Source organism: Cuculus canorus, chromosome 1 (assembly GCF_017976375.1).
Source record: "Cuculus canorus isolate bCucCan1 chromosome 1, bCucCan1.pri, whole genome shotgun sequence".
Classification (NCBI taxonomy): Eukaryota; Metazoa; Chordata; class Aves; order Cuculiformes; family Cuculidae; genus Cuculus; species Cuculus canorus.
Genome location: NC_071401.1, coordinates 32,502,661 through 32,525,307, shown reverse-complemented (window position 1 = coordinate 32,525,307; position 22,647 = coordinate 32,502,661). Strand labels below are relative to the sequence as shown.

The 22,647-nt window shown below is 44.8% G+C and overlaps 1 protein-coding gene and 1 long non-coding RNA gene across 3 annotated transcripts in view; one reads left to right on the top strand and one right to left on the bottom strand.

The window, feature by feature from the left end:
- Nucleotides 1–10,769: 10,769 nt before the first annotated feature.
- LOC128852692 (uncharacterized) lies at nt 10,770–13,870 on the bottom strand. Its single transcript, XR_008450681.1, has 3 exons — nt 13,824–13,870; nt 12,159–12,291; nt 10,770–10,905 (listed from the first exon to the last, which is right to left on the bottom strand). It is a non-coding gene; the product is annotated as an uncharacterized LOC128852692 (long non-coding RNA).
- Nucleotides 13,708–22,647, top strand: part of DGKH (diacylglycerol kinase eta) — a 158,523-nt gene continuing 149,583 nt past the window's right edge. For both annotated transcript variants that reach the window (XM_054071544.1, XM_054071534.1), the window contains exons 1-2: nt 13,708–13,781; nt 20,873–21,028. In XM_054071544.1, the coding sequence (XP_053927519.1) occupies nt 13,725–13,781; nt 20,873–21,028 (213 nt within the window). In that variant the 5' untranslated portion in view covers nt 13,708–13,724. The remainder of the gene's footprint in view (nt 13,782–20,872; nt 21,029–22,647) is intronic.

Sequence of the window (22,647 nt, the reverse complement as noted above, 5' to 3'; positions counted from 1 at the left end):
ATATAGCTGAGTAACTGTGTGCCTCAGCCAGTTTTACATTGTAGTCCCAGTCCCCTGTGATAACTCTAACCAGCTTGGGCACTGGCTTTGCCTTGGGGAATTCAAAACTGCTGACTGTGTGGCAGCAGGAGAAAGTATGACAGAAGATGCCACCCTGCTCTAGTACAGAAGGTGAAGAGTGCTAAAGTCTGCCTTCCTATGTTGAAACAGGGGTTGGTGTGATGGGACTGGTCTTCCTATGCACACCCATGGGGTGAACCAGCTTTGAAAGGATGACTGAGGACTTCCACGCTCCACAGGAGAACTGATTGAAAAAAAAAGAGGAAGCTTGATGCACCCTCTAGGGAAATTCTTTTGATAAAATCAGTAATGGAGTACCTCTCTTTTGCCATTTGTCCTCATTTCATTTGCTAAACAAAATTTGTCCTGGGCCTGTGTGGTGCCTTAATTTAAAAATGTTCCCCTTTTTTTTGGCAGCTGCAGCTTCCTCAGCTTCAACGATTCAATGTGTATAATTGATATCAGCACTAGGCAGGCTGTGCAGGCTTTTATGCTATGATCTCAGAGGGAGCTGATCTTATCCCTGTAACTGAGGATTACTAAGACTCTCCAAGAAAGTGAAGGCTACAGACACATGTGGATAACTTATTTAGACAGGTCCACTTCAAAGTCATATCTCCGATAGTAAGATGCAAGGAAGCAAAATGTTTGATCTCACAGTAAATAACCAGCTTATGGAAATGGTAAAAAAAAAACATCTCACAGCTTCTGCACAGACCAGTTTGAAGACCCATTCAGTAACTTTAGGTAGAAAACACTGGCTGAAGGCAAAGTTGGCAGCTCTCCCTCCGTAGTCCAAGAAGCATCCCCTTTCTCAAAGACACTGGACTTAGAGAAGCCTCGTAGGGCTCTTTCACTCCTCCCTGGAAGAGATGAGTAAGGATTCCTGTCCATTTCCAGAGGCCAAACAGACTAGTCAGAAAGGTCTCTACAACCAGAGCAGAGTGCCTGAAGGCCGCTCTGAGCTATAGTGCTATTTTTTCCCCCATTAGCCTAGCAGAGGTTTGGGGTTTTCTCTGCCTGTTTGAAAGGTAAGGGAGGTTCTGCAAAATTCCACGTCACTGTCATATTTGTCCCTGAATCTGTTGTTGTAGCCCAATGTAAACAGGCTATTTGTGTGGCTTTTAGGAAGAAGTCAGGTCCTACAAGTTCTATTTATACACCTAGATGAGTTGATGAAAGGGGTTGACTGTATCCCAAATACTTGGAATCATGAATCACTGCACTGTTAATAGCAGCAGCAATGCTTTGCACCCTTTTAGGCATCTGCTTTTCCAATGATTTCTAAAACAGAATGTATTTTCTTCCCTGCTCAAAGGGTTTGGGTGGTGGGATTTTTTTCTTCAGCCTGATACAGATAGGTGCCTGCTCATGGAAAAAAAACGTGGACCTGGCATTTTGGATGAAAGTCTGCATCTCCCTGGGACTCACGCTGTTGGATTCAGTTCTCTGAAGCCACGAAGGGTGATGGAAGGAGGGATACTCACTGAAGAGCTTCTGTGCATACGAAAGGAGGATTTCGTACTTTCCCCAAGAAACTAACTTCACCCGGTAGTTCAATGGTCTATGGCTTGTGAACAGGTACTGCAGAGGTATGGATCAATTTTTGCCTTCCTCTAGCAGTTATTAGGTGATGCTATGTGAGGTGGAAAAACGCTGGTAGCATCCCTAGGCTTTGCTTCCATAATGCTTTCCATCATTAGGGATATCAAAGACTTTGTTGTTTGAGAAGAGGTTTTTGGAAACACAGTTGGGAAATTCCTTAACAGGATGAGATATTTAGTGTGTCCCTTGAAGAACACTGCCACATCAGAGAGGGAGGGTATGCAGAAAGGATCAGAGTCAATGTGGTTCAGCAACTAAGCCATGTTCACACTGACTGACTTCTCTACTTGTAGTCCATATGGATGGGAAGTAAAAGATAACATCTAAGGTCACTTAGAGGGGTTACTGCAAAGGATGAATGTAAAGAAATACTGAGTAGCTTCCCTTCGGGTGAATAGCAAGTACCTGTATTTGGAACAAATAAGGAGATAAAAATAGGCTGTAATGAGAGACTGGCTCAGACTAGGCATTTGCACAACAAGACCATATTGAGTTTGCACAGGCTGCCTTAATTTTGGCTTTTCTTACCTCTATGACTGCTTCTTTTTGTAGCTTAAACATTCTTTTAAGGCAATTATTCCACTGTAAGCAATGCACAGCTTACGATAGGAACGTACGCAGCTTATTTATGGAGACACAGTCTGTCACTGCAAACATTGAATACCATGTGGATTAAAGAATGTTAAAGAGGAGTTTCTTAAGGGACACATGGGTGGCATTCCCTGGAAAGCATCCTGAAGTATTTTTAGCTATGTATTTTCTCAATGTGGGATGAAAATAAGACAAAAAAAAAAGAAAAAAGAGAAGTTAAGATGTATCCTAGGTACTGTATGACTGTGTGAGAGTCTGCATTCTGAAACTATATGAGAACAGGAAACCTTTCGACCTCCTAGTAAGAGAAGAAAATACCATCAGACTTATTGCATATTTTTGTTAAGTGGTGATTTCAGGGGGCCTTCAAAATCATACACCGAAAAATACCCAGTAACGTTGTGAATTTTGTGCATTGAGGACTTGGCACACAACTGTTCCAGCTACATGGAGGTTCATGCCTCTTTGTAAAGATTTGAGCTTTTGTGGATTCACATAATAAAAGCTGTGTGAAATTAGCAGACCAGAATTCATTCTTACACTGACCATACTGACGTCTGCATTGCTGGGGTTTATGGAATACTCCCTCCCAAGCTAATGTCAAAGTACATCTTTGTGACCGTCTCCTTCCAGCTTTGAAAAATAATTGCGGCCCAACCTCCAACCAACTCACCTTTATGGTTTCCAATATTGTTCAGCCAGTTGACAAAGAATTTATTCATTCTTGCAGATCATTAAATTACTACAACTACTATTATACTTAAAATTAATTGGCGTCCCTAGTTCACACCACAACCTTCCAAAACCCAGAATTCTAAGTAGATCAAACATGAGGGAATTTAACTAAATAATGGTCTACATCTAGAGAGACACAACTTGACTTTGAAACAAGAAGTTCAAAGTAAAGCATCCTTACTTGCTGCTGTTTTCCTAAAAGTGATCTTGTTTTGGCTGGAGATTTTTGTTTGCTTGGTTTTTTTCTTTTCAGGAATCACTGTCAGCTTCAAAGGTATCACAGAGCTTAGCAGCACCACCATAAGTGGTTGGAGAGTGAGCACAATGAGATTACTCTTTGGTGTTTCCACTTTAACTCTCAGTTCAGCCTAGCTCCCAAGCTGTGGTTTGACAAGACAGTAAATCTAGTTGGGTTTTTTTTGGCACTTAGTGTCAGATCTCAAAGCCAGTGTAATCATAAGAACGCATTATACTGGTGCAGTCACTCCACTGACTCAAATTTGTTAACAATACACCAAAGAGAGAATTTATGTTCTAGCAGATTTAATGTACAGCAAGTATTCTCTGTCTAGGTGACTCTAACTTTGTACTGTTTTCCTACAGCCAGAACAAAATCAACATGAAATTATAAAGTGAACATAAACACTGGTCTATGTGCTCTGGCTAAACCAACCAGAACGGAATCATATGCTCTTGCCTGATTTTGATCGAATTTGTGCTGCTAGATAAAGTGTAACCACATAGAGCTGGAATTAAATGATCACAGAACCACTGTCTCAGTAGTCTACCAAAGCAGCAACTCTATGGTTAGAAAATTAAAGACATTTCCTCTTAGCATCTGCTCTTCACTTAGAATTACACACACCCTCATCAGTGGAAGCTGTCATATCTAATAAATAGATAGTCTTATTCATTACCATCTAGTATGTCATCAGGAGCACAAGATGGAAGATGCAGACAATGTGCCTCAGCTGTAGAATTCTTAATGCTCTGGATTCTATATTGACTCACAGCTCCTCTAATGACAAAAATTATTGCTTTGGGGACAGGATGAGGGTATTTATATGCCCCTCTTTTCTCTAATAAAATAGATTATTTTCCTAACCTAGAGAAGTTGTACTGTATTTCTGTGATTATAATCTCAGAAGATTCCCTGGTGATCATCTAGTTAGTAGAGATTAAACACTATATATACTAGAAAAGATTTGACGCACATAGAATAGCGATGGTTGGTTATTTAGTTCGCTACAGAACAAGTCATAAGATTCACCTGAGTTTGAATCAGAACTTCTTTTAAAAAAACTTCTGTTTCAAAATTTTGAACCACAAGCCTCTGTATTTTATTCCAATGATTAATTTATCCTTGCTTTAAAATCTACCATTTTTTATAGCCCTATTTTTAAACTGATAGTAGGCAGAGGTTCTGATGGCTCATACGTAGAGTTGAAGAAATTTGAAACCCCTGGCCTCTTTCCTATTTTGGAACTTAAAAGTTTTGTTTAAGTTGTCTCTCAACTTCTCTTCTTAACCAAAACAAACTCCTTGCGTCTTTAATTAATGTTTTTGAGCCTTTCAGGTGCTTTGCAGGCTCTTCCTTGCACCCTTCCTAAATAATAATCTGTCTTGGACAGCGGACAACAGTACCAGATGCCATACCACAACTGCATTTACCTCGTTCCTAGCACAGAGGCCATACCATCCAAATACCAGAAATTCTTCTGTTCATAATCCAGTTCTGCTCAGAAAACTGATTTACCATTTGATTCTGACTGTAGATCTGACATAGCTGATTAATCACCATGATCTCTAAGACCTTCTCAAAATCAAGGCACCCCCTAAAGAATCACTGATAAAGACATTTCCTACAGACTATTTTTAAGTGCACAGTTCTGCATTTGGCTATTTAGAAATGTGTTTGCTTATGCTCATCTCACCAGCCTGCCCAAATAATTTATTTCATTGATTTACCCTTTCAGTGATTTACCATCCCTTCAGTCTTCATGACTTCGGCAAATATTATCACTACAAGACTGCCTGTCTGAGTCCTTCTCTGTTTCCATGGGATTCAAATACTTTCATCTTTGAAACTGGTGCCTAATAAATCTGACTGACTGGGAACTGCTCAGTCTCTTTTACGTTCATGAAGTTGGTACTTTTCCATTCAAACCACAAAACTTTCCTCCTGGCATAGCTTCATCCACAGACGGCGAACATGAAACCCCCTCTAAGTTTCACAAACCTTATGCAGGAAAAAAGGCTGGTTGTAAATCATATCCTGTTTGGACTCGATGATCTTAGAGGTCTTTTCCAACCTTAATGATTTTGTTCCTATGCAGTATGAGCACAGGAAAACACAGCAAAAAGCATCTCTGTAGTTTATCCTTAATTTACCTTTTTGCTCCTTCTATTAATCTGGTCAAAAATGTATTTGTTAGTAACCAATGTCTTGCTCCATCCTTCCTGGTGGTGGAAGAATTAACTCCTCAGATATTTCACAGACTGGCAGACCTATTCACAGCGACACAAGCAAACAGACCTATCTCCCACCCTGCAAAGCATCCCAGCTGTACCACACACCCAGCAAACAAAGACTCCAAACACCTTCTCCACCATCCCATGCCCCATGTGCACAGGGCAGGCAGCACCCACTAGCAGGCAAACTTTTTTCATCCAGCAACAAGAAACTTCCATTATTGTAGGAAAAATATGACAGGTCTTACTTCACCTCCCTCTGAAAGAGGATTTTAGGACCAGCCTAAAATACCAAGGAGGAGGGAGAAGTATACATGCCTGAATATGCTTTTTTGTTGCAGCAGTAATGCAGCTTGGTAAATTCTATTAATAAACTACTTCCAACATTAAGCCCTAGTAGCAATGCATACTTGTTCATTACTCCTCGCAATGGTACTAATAATATAAAAATTTTAACTGTGAAAACCTTCATTAAGACAATCAAATATTTTTCCCATAAAAAAAGATAAGCGTTCACATTTGACTTCTGTGGTAAATGACAAGATGATGGTCAGCTTCAGAACATATTACTTTTAACATAAGCCTTCAATAAAAGTATTTATATTATTCACCCATGCACATTTCAGCATTATTAATCTAAATTGCACAGCAATATCTCTTTTATTTACTTCCTTATTTATCTAAACCAGGCTTGGCTGTATCCAGTCAATGCTATTTTGGAGCTCTCCCATACCCTGTGGCTATTTCATGGATTAAGTAGCTTTCTTTAAATTAAAAATGAAACCTAAACATGGTTAAAGTAGCAAAAATGTATTTTCTTTTCTGGTAAGTAAAGCGCCATCCTCTCTTTATTAAAAAGCAAAAATAGCCATGGTAACCCTCTGATGGGATCCCTTGGAAGTAATGTGGGAACACTATTACAGCAATGCCAGAATTTCAACAGCACATTAAGTAAGGTAATACTCTACGAAAACTTTATGAAGCACTTTGTCCCTGAGATAATAGAATTTAAATCACAGGAATTACAGTAAGAATTAATTTAATCTCATTATAATTGGCTCAATTACTAAAAGCATCAGTTTTACTTAATATTGGTATTTGTGGAGTTACTGACATGTTTGCTGTTGTCAGGAAAACGTATTATCTTAGAAAAGTAAACAGACACATCCTTCATTTTCTGCTGTGTTTCTCAAAGCCATCTCGCTCCCTTCCTTTCATGTTTTCTCTACAGATCAAGTATTTCTCTACTCAAATCTGTCAGTTTGCAAGGTTCCCCACTGAGAGTTTGTGCTTTCACCATGCGCTGGAAGTGAAATAAATGGGACAAACTTTGTGCTTAAAAGTAAGCATATACCTCACTGGCTTAGACACAAAAATGCTCTGTGGTTTTCAGCACTATATCCACCAACTTGTGAAAACTAATTTTCGTTTGTTTTGGTTTTGCTGTGACAGTGGTATTTGGCTCAGTATTCCCTAGCTCGTCTTCAAAGAAGATCAGGACCATGGTTACCATCTTACGTATTTGGGATGACCACACAGCTGCATTTATACTCCCCCACCTCTTCACACACATCTTGTTGCTTCTTCCTTCCACTTGTGCAAGCAAAAATAACACCACTGGGATAAGTCTATGTCATTATCTTTCCCATATTAAGTGTGTGTGTGTGGGGGGGAGTTGAAAAAAGATTTTGTTTTCCTGTTTGTTTGAACACGTACCACGATAGACTGCAAGAAAAAACCCAACCAAAATAGGAATTTTACGTATTGATCTGCTGTAATTGGAAAGCTCCCAAACATTGTGCTTAGCAGAATACATAAAAACATAAAAGGAATGATTCCATCTCGGCGCCAAATTGCTGGGTGGGCTAAATTCTTTCTATTTTCCATGAAATAATTTTACCACCTGTTTTCCCCTTTTTAAGCATCAGGAGGGAGGAAAAGCTCTTTTTCCTCACCCCAATTTTGCTGTTAAAAATCCTTAGTGATTTAGAGATTGTTTAAATAAAGTGTTTACTTTTGTTCTGAGCATTTCAAAAGTGGTATATTTAGTAATTTGCATGTGATTTTAAAGTATCCCATTAGTTACCTTTGTGCTTTACTATTTGTTTCAGTTTCTCTTTTAGATAAACTTTTCTCAACAAGTTGCATCTGCAAGGTCTGAATGAATTCAAAGAAGCTGATACTTAAATTTGTGCCCGTCTTCCCAAAGTCTGTAACTATGAATGCCAAGCTCCACCAGTGGTATTTGGCTCTCACGTAAAAATGATGTGAAGATACATCCTGTGTTTAGTCAGTTCAGTCCCTATATTAAGAAGTGAAACTTTAAAAATGGAGAAAAAGGAGGAACTCAGGAATTACTGATGCATCATATAAACGTCAGTTCTCCCCAAAATAACAGCAAGACATTTGTAAATACTCAGAAGATAACCGAGAGGGTGTAACAAATACAGGTTTTTCAAGGACAAATAATGTCAAGCAAATCAGGCCTGTGGATGGGGTAGATCTCATGTACTTTGATTTAGTACAGCTTTTGACAGTGATGTGACATTTTCCTAGGAAACCACATTCGGGCTGAAATATCCCCTGGAGCTCACAGATCCAATGACACACCATTGGGAGGAAGCCCTGCTTCACGTACAAGCTGGAAGCATGCTTCTATATCCTCATTAACGGTCAGCACAGTCAAACAAGGAGCATGTTCACCACACCCGGACGAACAAGGTTGACGTTATTTAAGGTAAGGCCTCAGGTGGATCATGGTGCCCAACGGGCACTGCATGTCAAGCAAGGTGCAGACAACACCTTTGGAAATGTGATCTGAAAGGTCAATGATGAGAAAGAAATTAGGCTGGTTTAGGGAAGAAATTCATGACAACAGCTTCCAAATGCACCAAAAGTTATCACTGAAGAGGCGTGAAATGCGTTCTCCATATTCATGGGTGATGAGATGAAAATTGCAGCACAGCAGATTTAGGTAATTCTCTAGCTATAAAAGCCTTCTCTCTAGAAAGGATGTAATTTCCTAGTCATCAGGGTTTGAACAGACAGTGTCTGCTGAGGATGGTTTGGATACAATTGGTGCTGCCTTGGGCCAAGAGATTGGAGTGAATGACTCCAAGGTACTTTCAGGAAACCATCCAACAAGCCAGGATGCCTTAAATCTAGTTCAGCAATATCTCTAAGCGAAAGTATTAGTACATGCCCTCAGCCAGTGGCACTGCCAGAGGTCATTAGTGAAGGTTAGCAGCAGCTGAACAAGTTGTCACCTGCAGCCGTATGTGCTTTCTCATCTTTTTCCACTGACTTTTAGGGTACCTGTCACAACTTCAGCAGCAAGTTAGGGTGCCCAGAAGGGTGAGATGGCAAACACACCGCACCTCAATGTCTCCGAATGAAGTCCATAAGGGAGAACACACTTCAGGCCTGTTAGCTCCTAATGCTGCAGAAGGAGGCATTGAGGGGGTTATCCACACCAGCAGAACAAGCAGCAGATGCTGACACTAAAGGGTGAGGGAGGGGAACCAAGGAGGGGAAATAAAATTGGTGGAGAGTAATGAAGTGGTTGGTGGGTTGTCCCTTCACAGCTCTGCTGCTCCAGTAAAACACTTTTCCCCAAGGCTTTCTTCCCACTGTGATTTCTTCCCAAAGTTCTTTGTTTAGAAAACAGGCAGATTTCTGCCAGCTGCATAAATAATTTCCTCCTTGTGAAACCCAAAACTCCAGGGACTTGTTTAAACACATCCTGTCTCTTACAGGTATGGACAGAAGTGTCTATTAGAGTAATGATAATAATAATAATAATAATAATAATAATAATAATAATGAAGAGAGAATGCACGTGGTGGAGAAAGTCTGTGAAGGAGAACTGTAGGCTAAAAACATTTCTCAGGTACTATGTGCAAGATAGCCCCAAGCATTGCAATCTGGGAGAAATGCAGAATTTCTACAACAGTTTGGATGCTCTCACAAACAGAAAGTATTGGGTTTCAAGGCAGGCATGGGGATTTTGTGTATAAGTATTACTGAAAAAATATAACTTTATTTTTCAAATGGTTTTCATAACCCTTTCTGTTACTTTGGTTCTATCTGAAGAGTTACTAGATTGAGAAGCGTGTGCATTTTATCTGCTTTTAATGTGTTTATCATTTTAATGACCTGCTGTGGGTTGTTACTATCTGTCTGTCTGGCAGGAACCACCCAACTACAGTGCTGATGAAAGTCTACCTTCAAATGTTATGCAAAATTATTTAACAAGAAAAAAAAAAAAAAAGCCTACTGGCATGTTTACAATGAAGGGTATGAAAAACAACATTTCCTTGAAGAATTTACTCAAATTAGGCTTGCATACTATGTGCCAAGAAAAGGAAATTTTGTATTAGCATAAATTGATAAAAATTAGGGTATACTCTTTACGTGATACATGCTAAAGGCAATGCTGCTGGAAAAATACAGAAAAAATGCAAAGAATCTCATCCTTTTCGTGTCTTCCAACCTCAAATTAGGGAAAAAAGGAAAGTTCCTCCCCTCCCCCTCTCCCCCCCGGAAATGGAAGTACAGTGGGGGAGGGCTTTCTTATGAATGTCTAAACACAACGTTGGAATCAAAATATGTATGTTTCAGTGTGTCCAATATATCAAAAATATTTTGCTTAAAAAAGGCAGGCATGTGTTACTATTTTCAATGTGCTTCATGTATAAAAAATGTCAATAATGAAACAGTCACTTTGTTGATCCAGTTTTGACTGAGTCATTAAGGGCAGGGAACAGAAGAGGCAGAAGGAGATGAGGCATCTTTGAACACAGTAGATAGAGCAGACTACCAAGAAATTCAACTCCAACTGTCTAGACTAAGTGGAAAAACTTGAAAAGGATAAAAAACCCAAACAACCCAAATAAACAACATGACTTGGAACAAAATCAAAAAATCACAATGAAATGAAACCAATCCCCAGGCTGTGTTGGAGATGTTTTGATGCAGTTTGGTAGACCAGCTAGGAGAATCGCTGTCTGTTCCCAAGCCAGTTGTGAAGACCTGCTTCTGGTGAGCTCTTCTCCCAACTCAATGTTCCCATCTTCTCAAGGCAACAGTCGATCACTCTTCTTCTTAGCAGGCAGCTTCTCTATCCCCTCGCTAATTAAGCCTATCCTTGCCTTGGACCTGACTTCAGTTACCTTGCCTCTCTCTCTGTAAATGTGGCAGCAAGCCCCTGGGAAAAAAAAAAAAAATCCTGTTATTCTGATTTCTGTCCCCAAATTCATTATCAGCTTTGACAGAATTACTTTTTTCAGCAAAAAACTTGCCTGTGATTTTCAGCCAGTTCATCCAAGCAGCACAGAGACCTCGGTCTCGGCAGAAATTGTGCTCTTCGACCTGGTGAACCGAGCTTACATGCGGGGAAACCACACAGGGCAGGGCTCAGCAGTAAGGGCTGAAATCTGTCTCCTTCACAGAATAAAAAAAAGTGAAAAATAAAATTTGGCATTCAGGAGCCCAAAAGGGCAGGGCTGAGCTGAAGTTGCATTGCACAGCTTTCATTTAGACCTTGCAGGATCTGTGCAAAGGCTGATGTCTGTCCTCCTTATCTAAGAAGACCTTGAAAGGTACCTTCAACCTAAGTAGGTTGCTGTAATCTTCTGGGGCCTATACCAGCTTTCCGCTTATGGAAACCAAGCTCTGAACTCCAGGGGATGAAATGAAGAGAACATAATTGCGTATTTAGTCACACGTATAAGATTCAGGGCACATGAAACAGAAAATGGGACTGAAAGCACAGAAAGAATCTGTCTGAATTTCAGGGCAAAAGGGTAGCTATGGTGTTTGAGCTGAAGAAGTAACTCCAAGTCACTTAAGGTGTATGAGTTTTCATTTTTTTTGTGGTTTAGCAAGCCAGGAAATGCAAGGCACTAGTGTGACATGTATTTCATGGTAGGCCACTCTTACCACAAAGCCCCAGTGAGGCCAGGGCTAAAGAGGGCAGATGTCAAGAGGTATAAACAACCATCATGTGAGATCCTCTGGTGCATCATGAGGAAAGCAGGGGAGCTGACTAATATTACTCTGACACTCTTTCTTAGTGTAAAGCCTTTTAAAAACAGCATTCCTTAGCAGTATCTCAGACTGAAAGGACGAAGGGAAGGAAACCAGACATCTTTGGACAACTGTTGCTCACCACTAGTTTTAGAAAGCTGCCTTCCAAAAAGCTAAATGCTCCAAGTCATCTTGTTTGCTTCCTTCTGAGGTTACACTCTTACCATCAAAGGAGTTCATCAACAGACCACTGATAAACTTATTATCAACAAAAATAGTTCCTTTTTCTACTGCTGGAAGAAATGCAGCAATTTCAGTTCCTCAAATGAGTGACCGCTGTGGCACTTCTTTGGGCCCAGCTACGGACACACCATCTTAACTTACTGGGATTTTTTCCATAGGCTTAGTTAAATGCATAGCTGACGCTTCACTTTTTTTTTGCAGCAATAGTGCTACTTTTTGTAAATTGCCGATGTATTTTGCAAAAGCAAGGGCTCAGACAGCAGTGTGCCTTTTTTCTTTTGGTATGCAAAATCTTTAAAGCACAAAGAAAACAAATATATTTTTAAATAAAACTATTATAAATACAAATTCTTTTCTTCTTTCTTGTGAAATCCAACTCCTTTCTCTGATGTTTGCACTTACAAAGTAGATGACCCAGAGATTACCTTTTGCTAGCTGCAAATTCAAAAGGGCAAGCTGGAGTGAAAAGGAATATAGAAAAGCTGGACTGAAGAATGTCTTTATTTTGGATGGTGACTGAGCTTCACTTGTCTCACTCTCTCCTGTAGCCCTGCTATTCTGCAACAACAGGAAAAATAAAAAAGTGAAAGGAGATACCACAGCATGTTGTAGGAGATACATCCACTCAAAGAGTCAGAATGTATCTGCTGGTATTCAAAGATCTGCTGGTAACAGGTAAACTGAGAATACTTAAGTATTCATCAAAAGAAGTGTGGCCAGCAGGTCGAGGGAGGTGATTCTGCCCCTCTATTCCTCTCTTGTGAGACCTCATCTGGAGTATTGTGTCCAGTTCTGGAATCCTCGACATAAGAACTAAAAGCTGTTGGAACGGGTCCAGAGGAAGGCTACAAAGATAATCAAAGGGGTGGAGCATCTCCCATATGAGGACAGGCTGAGAGAGTTGGGGTTGTTCAGCCTGGAGAAGGGTCCAAGGAGACCTTATAGTGACCTTCCAGTACCTGAAAGGGCTACAAGAAAGCTGGGGAGGGACTTTTTACAAAGGCTTGTAGTGATAGGATTAGGGGCAATGGGTATAAACTGGAGAAGGGTAGATTTAGACTAGACATAAGGAGGAATTTCTTCACCACGAGGGTGGTGAGGTACTGGCACAGGTTGCCCAGGGAAGCTGTGGCTGTCCCATCCCTGGAGGTGTTCAAGGCCAGGTTGGATGGGGCCTTGGGCAGCCTGATCTAGTGGGAGGTGTCCCTGCCCATGGCAGGGGGTTGGAACTAGATAATCTTTGAGGTCCCTTCCAACCCAAACTATTCTATGATTCTATGATTCACTGTGTGCTGATGAAAGGCATGATGGAGGGCAGAGAAATTCTGCCACTCCATAAGGCAGTCGCCACGGCCCTGGAAACGAAAAGCACCTACACGGCCGTGCTGTTTTCCACAGTGGCCGTGCCATGTCCCGGGTCCTGCCTGTCTTGAGGAACGTGCGGGACCCCTCTGTGGGGGAAAGACCTGCCCGAAAGGGGTTAAAACGTGGGCGCTGCGCCCTCAGAGCCCCCGTGCTTGGGCACCAGGACCCTGGAGCGGGTTCCGCTCGGATGGAGGCGCCCCGGGACACCCATGGGGGCACAGAAGGAGCGAGAGGGACCGGAGAGGGACGGGGCACTGCCCCGGCAGGGCACGATGTCGCCCCCGCCCCGCCGAGCATCCTCGCCCGCCGCGCTCCCCGCGACGCCCAAGCGGCTCTAAACCGGTTTATGTCCAAAGCGATTTGCCTGTAATCCCTTGGGCGCCCCGGGGCGGGGGGGCGTGTGTGTCCCTGCCCGCGGGGGACACGGCGGCGGGGACAATGTGAGCGGGGCGGCTCCCCGGGGGCTGAGCCCCGCGGCCGTGCGGGAGAGGGGCCGCGCGGGGAGGGAGGAGAGGGGTCGAGGGAGAAAAAAAGGGAGGAGCGGGGCCGTGGGGGGGGAAGGAAGAGCGGCGCTGGGGAAGCGGAGGAGGCGGCGGGGAGGGAGGCGCAGCCCCGCGGAGGCAGGGATGGAGGAGCAGGGGTGCCCGTCCTACAGCGCCCGCAGCCCCGCCTGGGAGGAGCTGGTAGGTACATGCGTGCCTTGCAGTCGCACAGGCATTTCCTACCCTTTTTCCTGCCTGTATTGTTCATCCGCGGAGGGGGTGGGGGGTGGGGGGTTCGAGCTGTCCGCCCTATCGGTGCCCCCCGCCCCTTCCCCTCTCCCCATCGGGGGGCGCGATGCGAGCCTGACGACCCGCCGGGCTCGTCCCTCTGGAGGCGGGGAGGTCATCGCCCTTCCAGAGAGTCACTGCTCGCGTGGAAAGCCTGGGATTAGCACCGAGAGCCTTGCATCCAACTTTACTGGGGGGCTGGAGGGGTTGCGGGGGAGTGTGTGTGTGTGTTGGATGTTGATCATAGAATCATAGAATTATAGAGTCATAGAATAGTTTGGGTTGGAAGGGACCTTAAAGATCATCCAGTTCCAACCCCCTGCCATGGGCAGGGACATCTCCCACTAGATCAGGCTGCCCAACGCCCCATCCAACCTGGCCTTGAACATCTCCAGGGATGGGGCAGCCACAGCTTCCCTGGGCAGCCTGTGCCAGTGCCTCACCACCCTCATGGTGAAGAAGTTCCTCTTTATGTCTAGCCTAAATCTGTTCCTTCTCCAGTTTATACCCATTGCCCCTAGTCCTATCACTACAAGCCTTTGTAAAACAGTCCCTCTCCAGCTTTCCTGTATCCCGTTCAGGTACTGGAAGGTAGCTATAAGGTCTCCTTGGAGCCTTCTCTTCAGGCTGAGCAGCCCCAACTCTCAGCCTGTCCTCATATCGGTTGATACCATTAAATGTTATCTTAGCACAGCAAAAGCAACGTGTCCAGCATTGGGAGGCAGTTTCCAGAGACATTTCCCCCCCCGCCCCCTCTTTTTAGTTCTGTAGCCAGGCTGGGAATGGCCCCTGTCGCAGTACAGTGGCAAAGGGGGCAGCAGTACCCCACTGCCACTCTGCTTTGTAGGGTGTGGGGAACTTGGATGTCTTTCGGCTGCTACAAAAGGAGGGGATTGTCCAAACAGGAGGAAAGCTGCTGTGCGGTGGCTTTGCAGTTTGTTTAGTAACTCAGAGACCCTCCTTCCAACTGAAGGAAATAATGTCACCGGCATCCTCAGCAGGCGATAAAATCAGATTTCCCTTTTCAGGGCCGTCTAGTCCCACTGTTGGGCTTTTCTCCATTGTGCAAACACACACACACACACACATCAGGCAAGGAGAGCTAAAAATAGACTTCGAGTAGCTGCTTGGGAGATTTCAGGCTATCTGAGAAGTCAAGGCTAGGCTGTCTCTGGCCCTGAACTTGCCAAGGAGACGTGAAGCATGGACCCATGCCACTGCCAGGCTCCCCTTTAGATGGCTATGCTATGTTTTGCTGGCTGGTTGAGTTGTTCCAGGGCCCCTGGTTTTACTAGTAGACCCAGTTTTAAAGAGCAGCTGAGGGATAGCTATACTTTGGCTGGCCGGGTCTGCACGCTCCCGGACAGCAGCAGCCTAGCCCTGAAGATACCCATCGTGACCTAAGTTCACCCCCTTTCCTGTTAAGATTTGTAGCCCTCCCAAATGCATTTTTACTAGCCTCATTTTTGTTGTGAAGTTCAACATCCCCCTTCACTACTCTCTGCTGTCCTCAAGCCTCGAAGCTGCTGCCAGAGATGCAGCTGTGATAGGGAAAACAGCTGTATGCATGTTCCGGTAACATGGAGCTGACACAGAAAGGATCAGGCAAGGGAAACCCGAGATTTTTGCCTGGAGAGATGAAGACATCGTAGGAGGAAGGCGGTGAATCTGATTCCTGCAAACGTGTTTTCCTATTAAACAGTGACATTTTAAATTGGCTGCCATCATCCGAAACTCAGCTGAAATTCGGGAGGCAGATGGATTGCAGACTCTCTGCGTGGAAATGTGGAGTCCTGGCTGAAGGATCCAAACCTATTTCCTTCTGTGCACAGGGCTCAGATAAACAAGGAACGCTTCTATTTTTCTTCCCTCCATCTCCCCCTCCCCCAGTAAGGACAGGATTTGGGTCATGTTTATCATTTCATAGCTGCATTTGTTAAAGATTACATCCATGAATGCAGTTTTAAGGTTTACCACTGCACTTATTTCCTTTACAAGACTCTAATTTCAGCTAAACCACTCAGTCTTCACTGATGTGATGTACTGCCAGTGAAGTACCTGGTCTTTGTGGCAAAAAGCCATATCTTTCTTCTTTGCATCTGCTTGTGAGCAGGCGTTTTTTTTACGAGGGCAAAGGGAGAGTTAGGTAAAGAACTGTATGATGAAGGGGGGAAAAAAGTGCCTTGACTTCTCCCTCTCTCTCAAAACAGAGGATTTTAGACTAGACATAAGGAGCAGCAGGATAGGGGAAACTATTTATTGCAGATTTCGAATCTGTGCAAGTTAATTATTTATGCAAATTGTCAGAAGTCATTGTGAAGTGCTGTTCCTATGTTCAGGGAAATAACTGATGAACATCAAATGGAACCATGACTTCTCCTTTGCCTGTCAGGGCTAGACTTGTCTGTGTGCAATTTCAAATTTCTGTAAAATCCTTTACTTAATTCACTGCTCACTTCAGGGTGGAAAACCTCTTCCTGACTTCAGTAAGATTTGCATTAGACCCTCCATGATGGAGCTAAATAAAAGTAACAGAAAATGTAAAAGTTACAGAAAAATGCAAGGCTCCTGCATTCTTCCAAGAGAGATTTGGTGGCTTTGTACTCAATAGATATATACGATATATGTCTTAAAAAGTTCTAGACATGACTTTAATATATGACCTTAATATATATGAGACCTGAGTCTTGGCTTTACCTTTCCCTTGAAATGTATGGATGAGTCATAACACATTTGCAAAGCGACTCTTTATTTTGATGACTTCCACTGGTTTACAACTTGTCACTCTGAAGCATACAGAACGCTTTTGTGGCCTACAGGTTACAGGATTGCCTTAGCTACTCCCAAAACAGCCATGGGTGAGGTAGTTACTCTCTTTAACTGTGGAATGCATATATTCTGTTATACTTTGGCTTCCCTTTTGGTAAGAAAGCCAAGAAAGAATAACACTGGTAACTCTGTCTGCAGAGGGAGTTCAGACAGGCATATCTGAAATTAATTTGCTCAGTGTGGGGAGCTGAGATAAAATCTATAGTTATCAGTAACCACCAATATAAGGAAAGTGTCAATAGAATCTTTTAAATATGATGAATAATGCATTGTTAACCTGACACATATACTACTATTCATCCAGATTGCCTCAGAACAAGTTTTTGAGGTAGAAGAAAAGAAAGCATTACCCTTCAGTTTATAGATGCCAAAGTGACCTAGAAAAAAAGAGGGAAATACACTAGTTATGAAGGGAATCAATATCAGAGCTGGAATAATTTATGTTCCTGGAATCAAATAATGCATTAATCTGCATTATAAATTATAATCTCCTGTGCAGCCTGTGGATTTATTGAGTCTGACATTGATCGCCCGGGTAAATCTCAGCTATGAGATGGAAGGATGGAAGTCAAGTTGGCAGCCCTTTTTGAGGTGAAGTTTCATGGCTTTCCTAGGCAGCTTTACCTGGGTAGAGGCTGGATCTTGACCCTGATCATTTACTAATGCCATGGAAACAGTAAGATGTTTAAAACCATCTTTGTGCACAAATAATATATACGTCTGTAGAAACAACTTTCTACGCTAACATAAATGAATAACCTGGGTACTTACAGAAAGGCTTAATACTTGCTTGGTTTTAAGAACTTTGTACACATTAACTGGCTATGGGTTTTAGAGCCCATAATTTTAGATTCCATCTCATACTTCACAGAAATCATATTCTCATTGAACTGCACTTGTGGGACACTTCCTACCACATGCAGATATAAGTTGTTACTACAAAAATCTTCACATTAGGTGACCTGAGAGAACATTCCTAGTGCTTAATTTTTTTTTCACAGCATGCTGAAGTTTGTAGAGATATGATGAATAAGACTTGCTTGGAAGCAAAAGGCTAGTCCATTCTCTCCTTGTAACTCAATTTTTGTGTTTGGGCCATCAAGAGAGAGGAAGATGTGGATGAGGTAGCCCACACGAGGATGTATGATGCCCTCTGCACAGTGCAGAAAGTGAGCAGGAGCTAAGGCTGCTAGTTAAGCTCTGAAGGTGAACAGGAGTTGAAGACTTGTAGTTATTGCCCGTTTCAACTACAGATAGTCTTTTACCAGTTTTCGTGTATTTGAGATGAAATCTAGAAGGAAATCTGAGCTGTCTATACAGATGCCTAAGGAGATCTCCAGCTTCTCTGGAGCTTGCACAGCAATAGTCATTGGATGTCACAGGAGCTGTTATATTTTAAAAAGAAATTATTAACTTGTTTCTATGTTTCCATGTAATATATGCTGAAACAATGTACTTACATCCATTGATAAATGTCTACTGTTTTATAACATTCAAGAGGAGCTTTTAAATTAGCTTGAAGTGTAACCAATTGTGGAGGCAATTTGAAAACAAACTGGATTAGTGTCTTGCTCTGGAAGATACTGGTGCTGTGCACATATTACTATTCCAAAACTTCAGTGAAAGGCTGGTTTTGGAAATACACTTTAACCACCTACTGTTTTTAGGATTGACGTCTAAATATGTAAGGAACAAGCAACAAGATGATATTTCATTGAAAAAAACTACCCAGACACTGAAAGGTGCAAATTTGGGGTCATCAATAGAGTTAACTTCATTATCTGCCTGAGTTCAAACAGCCTCATTCCAAATTACACACATGAATAATAGGCCATCTTTGTTTGCCTTTCCCCTTCACTGTCTCATCTCTCCTTTCCAGCTGAAGTTGAACAGGTATTTTCTCTGGGTGAAATGTCTATGTTTAAACAGTTTTGCACGTAACTTTGCACAGGATCCTAGTTCTGTGATACAAATACATGGCCGTCACATGCACTGATAGTTTGAATGCTTTTTTAGTATGGGAACGAATATAACAATAACTAGTGTCGTACAGCTAGCACCGTGTAATTCAGTTGAATTAAATGGAGTGAGTCAGTCATGCCAGTGTTCTGTTAGCACTAGTGTTCCTCAGATCACAGTCACACATGTAATACATTTAGCATTAATTAGCAAACTCTGTCTTATCATCCTCTTGAAATGTTCAATCATCGTTTACCTTCAGAAGATGCAAGGAATTGCAGTGAGACGTGTTCTGGCATAATTTGCTATTTCTGAAATAAAGGTAGGGAAGAAGAAGAAGAAAGGGGGATAGAAAGAACAAGTGTCCATAAACTTTGCTCTTACCTATCTTTCTTCCTAGCCGCGCCCTCAATTAATTCACTAAGAGCAGTACCTACTTGTGCTTGCCCAAATTTGATCCCATGTTTTTGAAAAAGTGGAACTGTTTCTCAGGTGAGGAGTGAGACAAGACAGCATCACCCCTTAGTTTCACAATTAGTCTGTCAGTAAAATGGACTATATGACAACTTCAACTATTTTGAGATGCAGTATTAATAACAGGATTTAGGCCCAGTTAGTATTCTAGTAGGGAATGTCGGTAACGCAATCAGAATTTCTTTAAAATGTAACTTAACAAAAATTTGGACTTTTAAAAATGTAACTTTTGAGGGGTTTTTTAAACATAATCGAATAGAGGGGGTCATATATGGAGGAGAGTATTAGAATCTTATTTGCAGTATCTGATGCAGTAATACGTAAGTAAGACACAACATTTGCAAGGCTTTGTGGAAATAGTTAATTTCACCTACTACACGTAAGTCCCAATAAAAGAAATGGAACACTGAAGTATATGAAATCAAGTTTGCGACAAGGTGTCTGCAGTGTACAATAGGCTGTACATTGTGGGTTTGGTTTTCTTTCTCATGAACTGCTTTGTGTTTAGGTACCGTGGCATTGTATTAGCATGTTAAGAGATGTCAGTTCCCTTTCTAGAAATATGAATAGCATTGTGGGAATATAGAAACCACAAGTATTGATTGCTTTCTTATGTTTAATGCGGTCCATGCAGCTAGGAACTGTGTGTTTTATTTAGTATTGCTGTGATTTAAATGCTTATTTTGAACACTGACTACAGACAAGCCACAATAATTTTGAAGTCTCACAATTCAGAACATGTGGTGACATTTCGAGATTGGATGAGCTGCCAGATCCGAGTTTGAAAGGGAAAACTGACCCTTTCTTTCCCCTGAAGTAAAAGCTTTTACAAAGACAAAACTGACTAGAGTAATAAGAAAATTGAACCAAGAGGAGAAAACAACTGGAAAGCAACGTGTGCATTGGCCAAAATTGTCCAAAGGCGACACTGAAGGAAAGCACGGGATTGCTTGGCTGGAGGTGTGGATAAGGAACTGTTGCATTGGATGCCATCCATCCAGTCCCCCAGAGACATCCTGTATCCCGGGAGGGCACACGGTCCTCAGCCATGCCCGGACGACAGGTGGGAAGGCCACCGGCCTCCAAAGCCGCCCGGGAGGCGTTCGGATCTTGGCTTTCCCTCTTCCACCTCCGTCTCCTCGCGATGTCGCGGGGCCGTCAGAAGGTGCCCAGATGCCAGAGTGCCTAGTCCCAACTCCCATACCAGGCGGGACTCTAGGGGACTCCGGGATGTCCGAGGGGTGCGGGGTGCCCTCCACACCCACCTTGGCCAGGGTCGCCCCTCGCACTCACCCCGGGGCTCAGCTGCGGCGCGGCAACCGCCGAGGTGGGGCGACACCGGCACCGGCACCAGCAGCGGCACCAGTACCAGCAGCAGCAGCAACAGCAGCAACAGCTGCAGCACCAGCACCAGTTGCAGCAGCGGCGGCGGCGGCCCCGTCCCCGCTCCCTGCGTCCCCGTGCCCGGTCCCCGCGGCCAGGGCAGACCCCCCCGCCCCCTGGGATCGCGCAGCACGGCCGCCGCGGGTTCAGGCGGTGCCGGGGCGCTGCGCTCCCATCCGCCGGCTCCGTCCCTCCCCGCCCCCGTCTCCTCCCCCCGCGGCCCCACCAGCGCCCGGCTCCCTCCCTCCTCCTTCTCCTCCCCCCGCACCGCCCCTTTCCCCACCCTCCTCCTCCTCCCCGGGGAGGGGAGCGGCAGCGGCTGCCCGGGCTGAGCCGGGCTGTGTGCTCTCTCTCGGCAGGACTCCGGAAAGATGGCCGGGGCCGAGGCGAGCGGCGCCGGGATCCCGCAGCAGCCCCCAGCCCCGGCGGACGACTCCTCGGACAGCGAAGGGGAGCACGAGGGCCCCCAGAAACTCATCCGGAAAGTGTCCACCTCGGGCCAGATCCGCAGCAAGGTGAGGGGAGCGGCGCCCGGCGAGCCCCGTCGCGAGTTTCTCCATCGTCCCCGTCCCCGAGCGGGACCAGCCGGGAGCGCGGCCGCTGCATCCCGCCCGCATCCCGGGAGCGCCGGGGGGGCAGGCAGCCGTGCCTCTTCCTTCCTTCCTTGCTTCCTTCCCACTCCCCTCCTCCCCGTCCAGCTGTTGCGTCCACATCTGTCCCCGGCTGGCAGGAAGAGCCCCCCGGGGCGGCGGTGCTGCTGCAGGGGAAGCCGGCAGCCCCGGCAGCCGCCCTGCCCTGCCCTGCCCTGCCCTGCCCGGCGTCCTGGCGCGGGGAAGCGGCGCGCTGCCTGCCCGGCTGCTGCTCGGGCACCGCGGGGAGCCGCAGCGCCGGGGATGCCCCGGCCAGCCCGGCCCTACCGACTTTCCTTCCTCTCCATCTCCATCTCCATCATGCAGGGAGCCCCCGGTGCCCCGCGGCATACCCCAGCCAGCCCTGCCTTCCCAACTTTCCTTTTTCTCCCTCTCCGTCTCCCTCTCCCCCGGTGCCGCGGCAGGCAAGGAGCCCCCAGTGCCCCGTGAACCCCGGTTCGGGAGTGCCAGTGGGATGCCCCAGCCAGCCCTGCCTTCCCAGATTTCCTTCCTGCCCAGCTTTCCTTTATACCCATCTTCCTCTCCATCACTCGAGGAGCCCCCGGTGCCCGGTGGGATGCCCTAGCCAGCCCTGCCTTCCCAACTTTCCTCCTTCCTCATCTCCCTCTCCATCACGCAAGGACCCCGGGGTGCCTCGTGGGATGCCCCAGCCAGCCCTGCCTTCCCCACTTTCCTTCCTTTCCCTCTCCTTCTCCATCTCCCTCTCCATCATGCCTGGTGCCCCGTGGGATGCCCCCAGCCAGCCCTGCCTTCCCAACTTTCCTCCCTCTCCATCTCCCTCTCCATCATGCACGGAGTTCCCGGTGCCCCGGGACCCTGCTTTAGGAGCGCCGCGAGGGAGGGAAGCGGGACCGGAACGAACTGGGGTGCATCCTTGCTCCTGGGGGCTGGATACGTATGGCACCTATCAGGATTCCAGCTTAATGCCGGGTTTTTTTTTTGGCTGGCTCGGGCTGCTGAAGTGGTATTAACTTTTTGATGGGTGGTGCGTTTGCATCACGTCTCTTCCTGTAAAAAGAACTTAAGCAAGCGTGGATTTGAACATACAAAAATAATGAGACCTGACTTCCTTTCTGTGTGGAAGGATGCCACGGCTTTCTACAGAGCGTTGTCCGCAGTTGGTGGTGAGGTCTGCACAGAACCCTATTGGGGAGAGCCTGTGGGTGCAGGGACACCAGGATCAGGGATTTTGCTGTAAGCAGCTGGTTTGAGGGGCAGAGTGACTCCCTGCAGGCCCAGACAGATCAGACTTAGGGTTTGATTTCTATGCCGTAGGTCATGTGGTGGTGTTTTCTTGACAGAGCACCCGTTAAAGTTCATAAAGAGGTGCTTGTACAGTACTGTCAGATTGGTGCTGTTCTTCCCTTGAGCTTTCTCTTCACACACTACACCCAAAAGGCAGCCACCTTTAAACAGAAAGCATCGGTTGGTGAACAGTAGCATTATCCCATTATGCTAGGTGGAAAGCAATTTTTTTCCTGAAG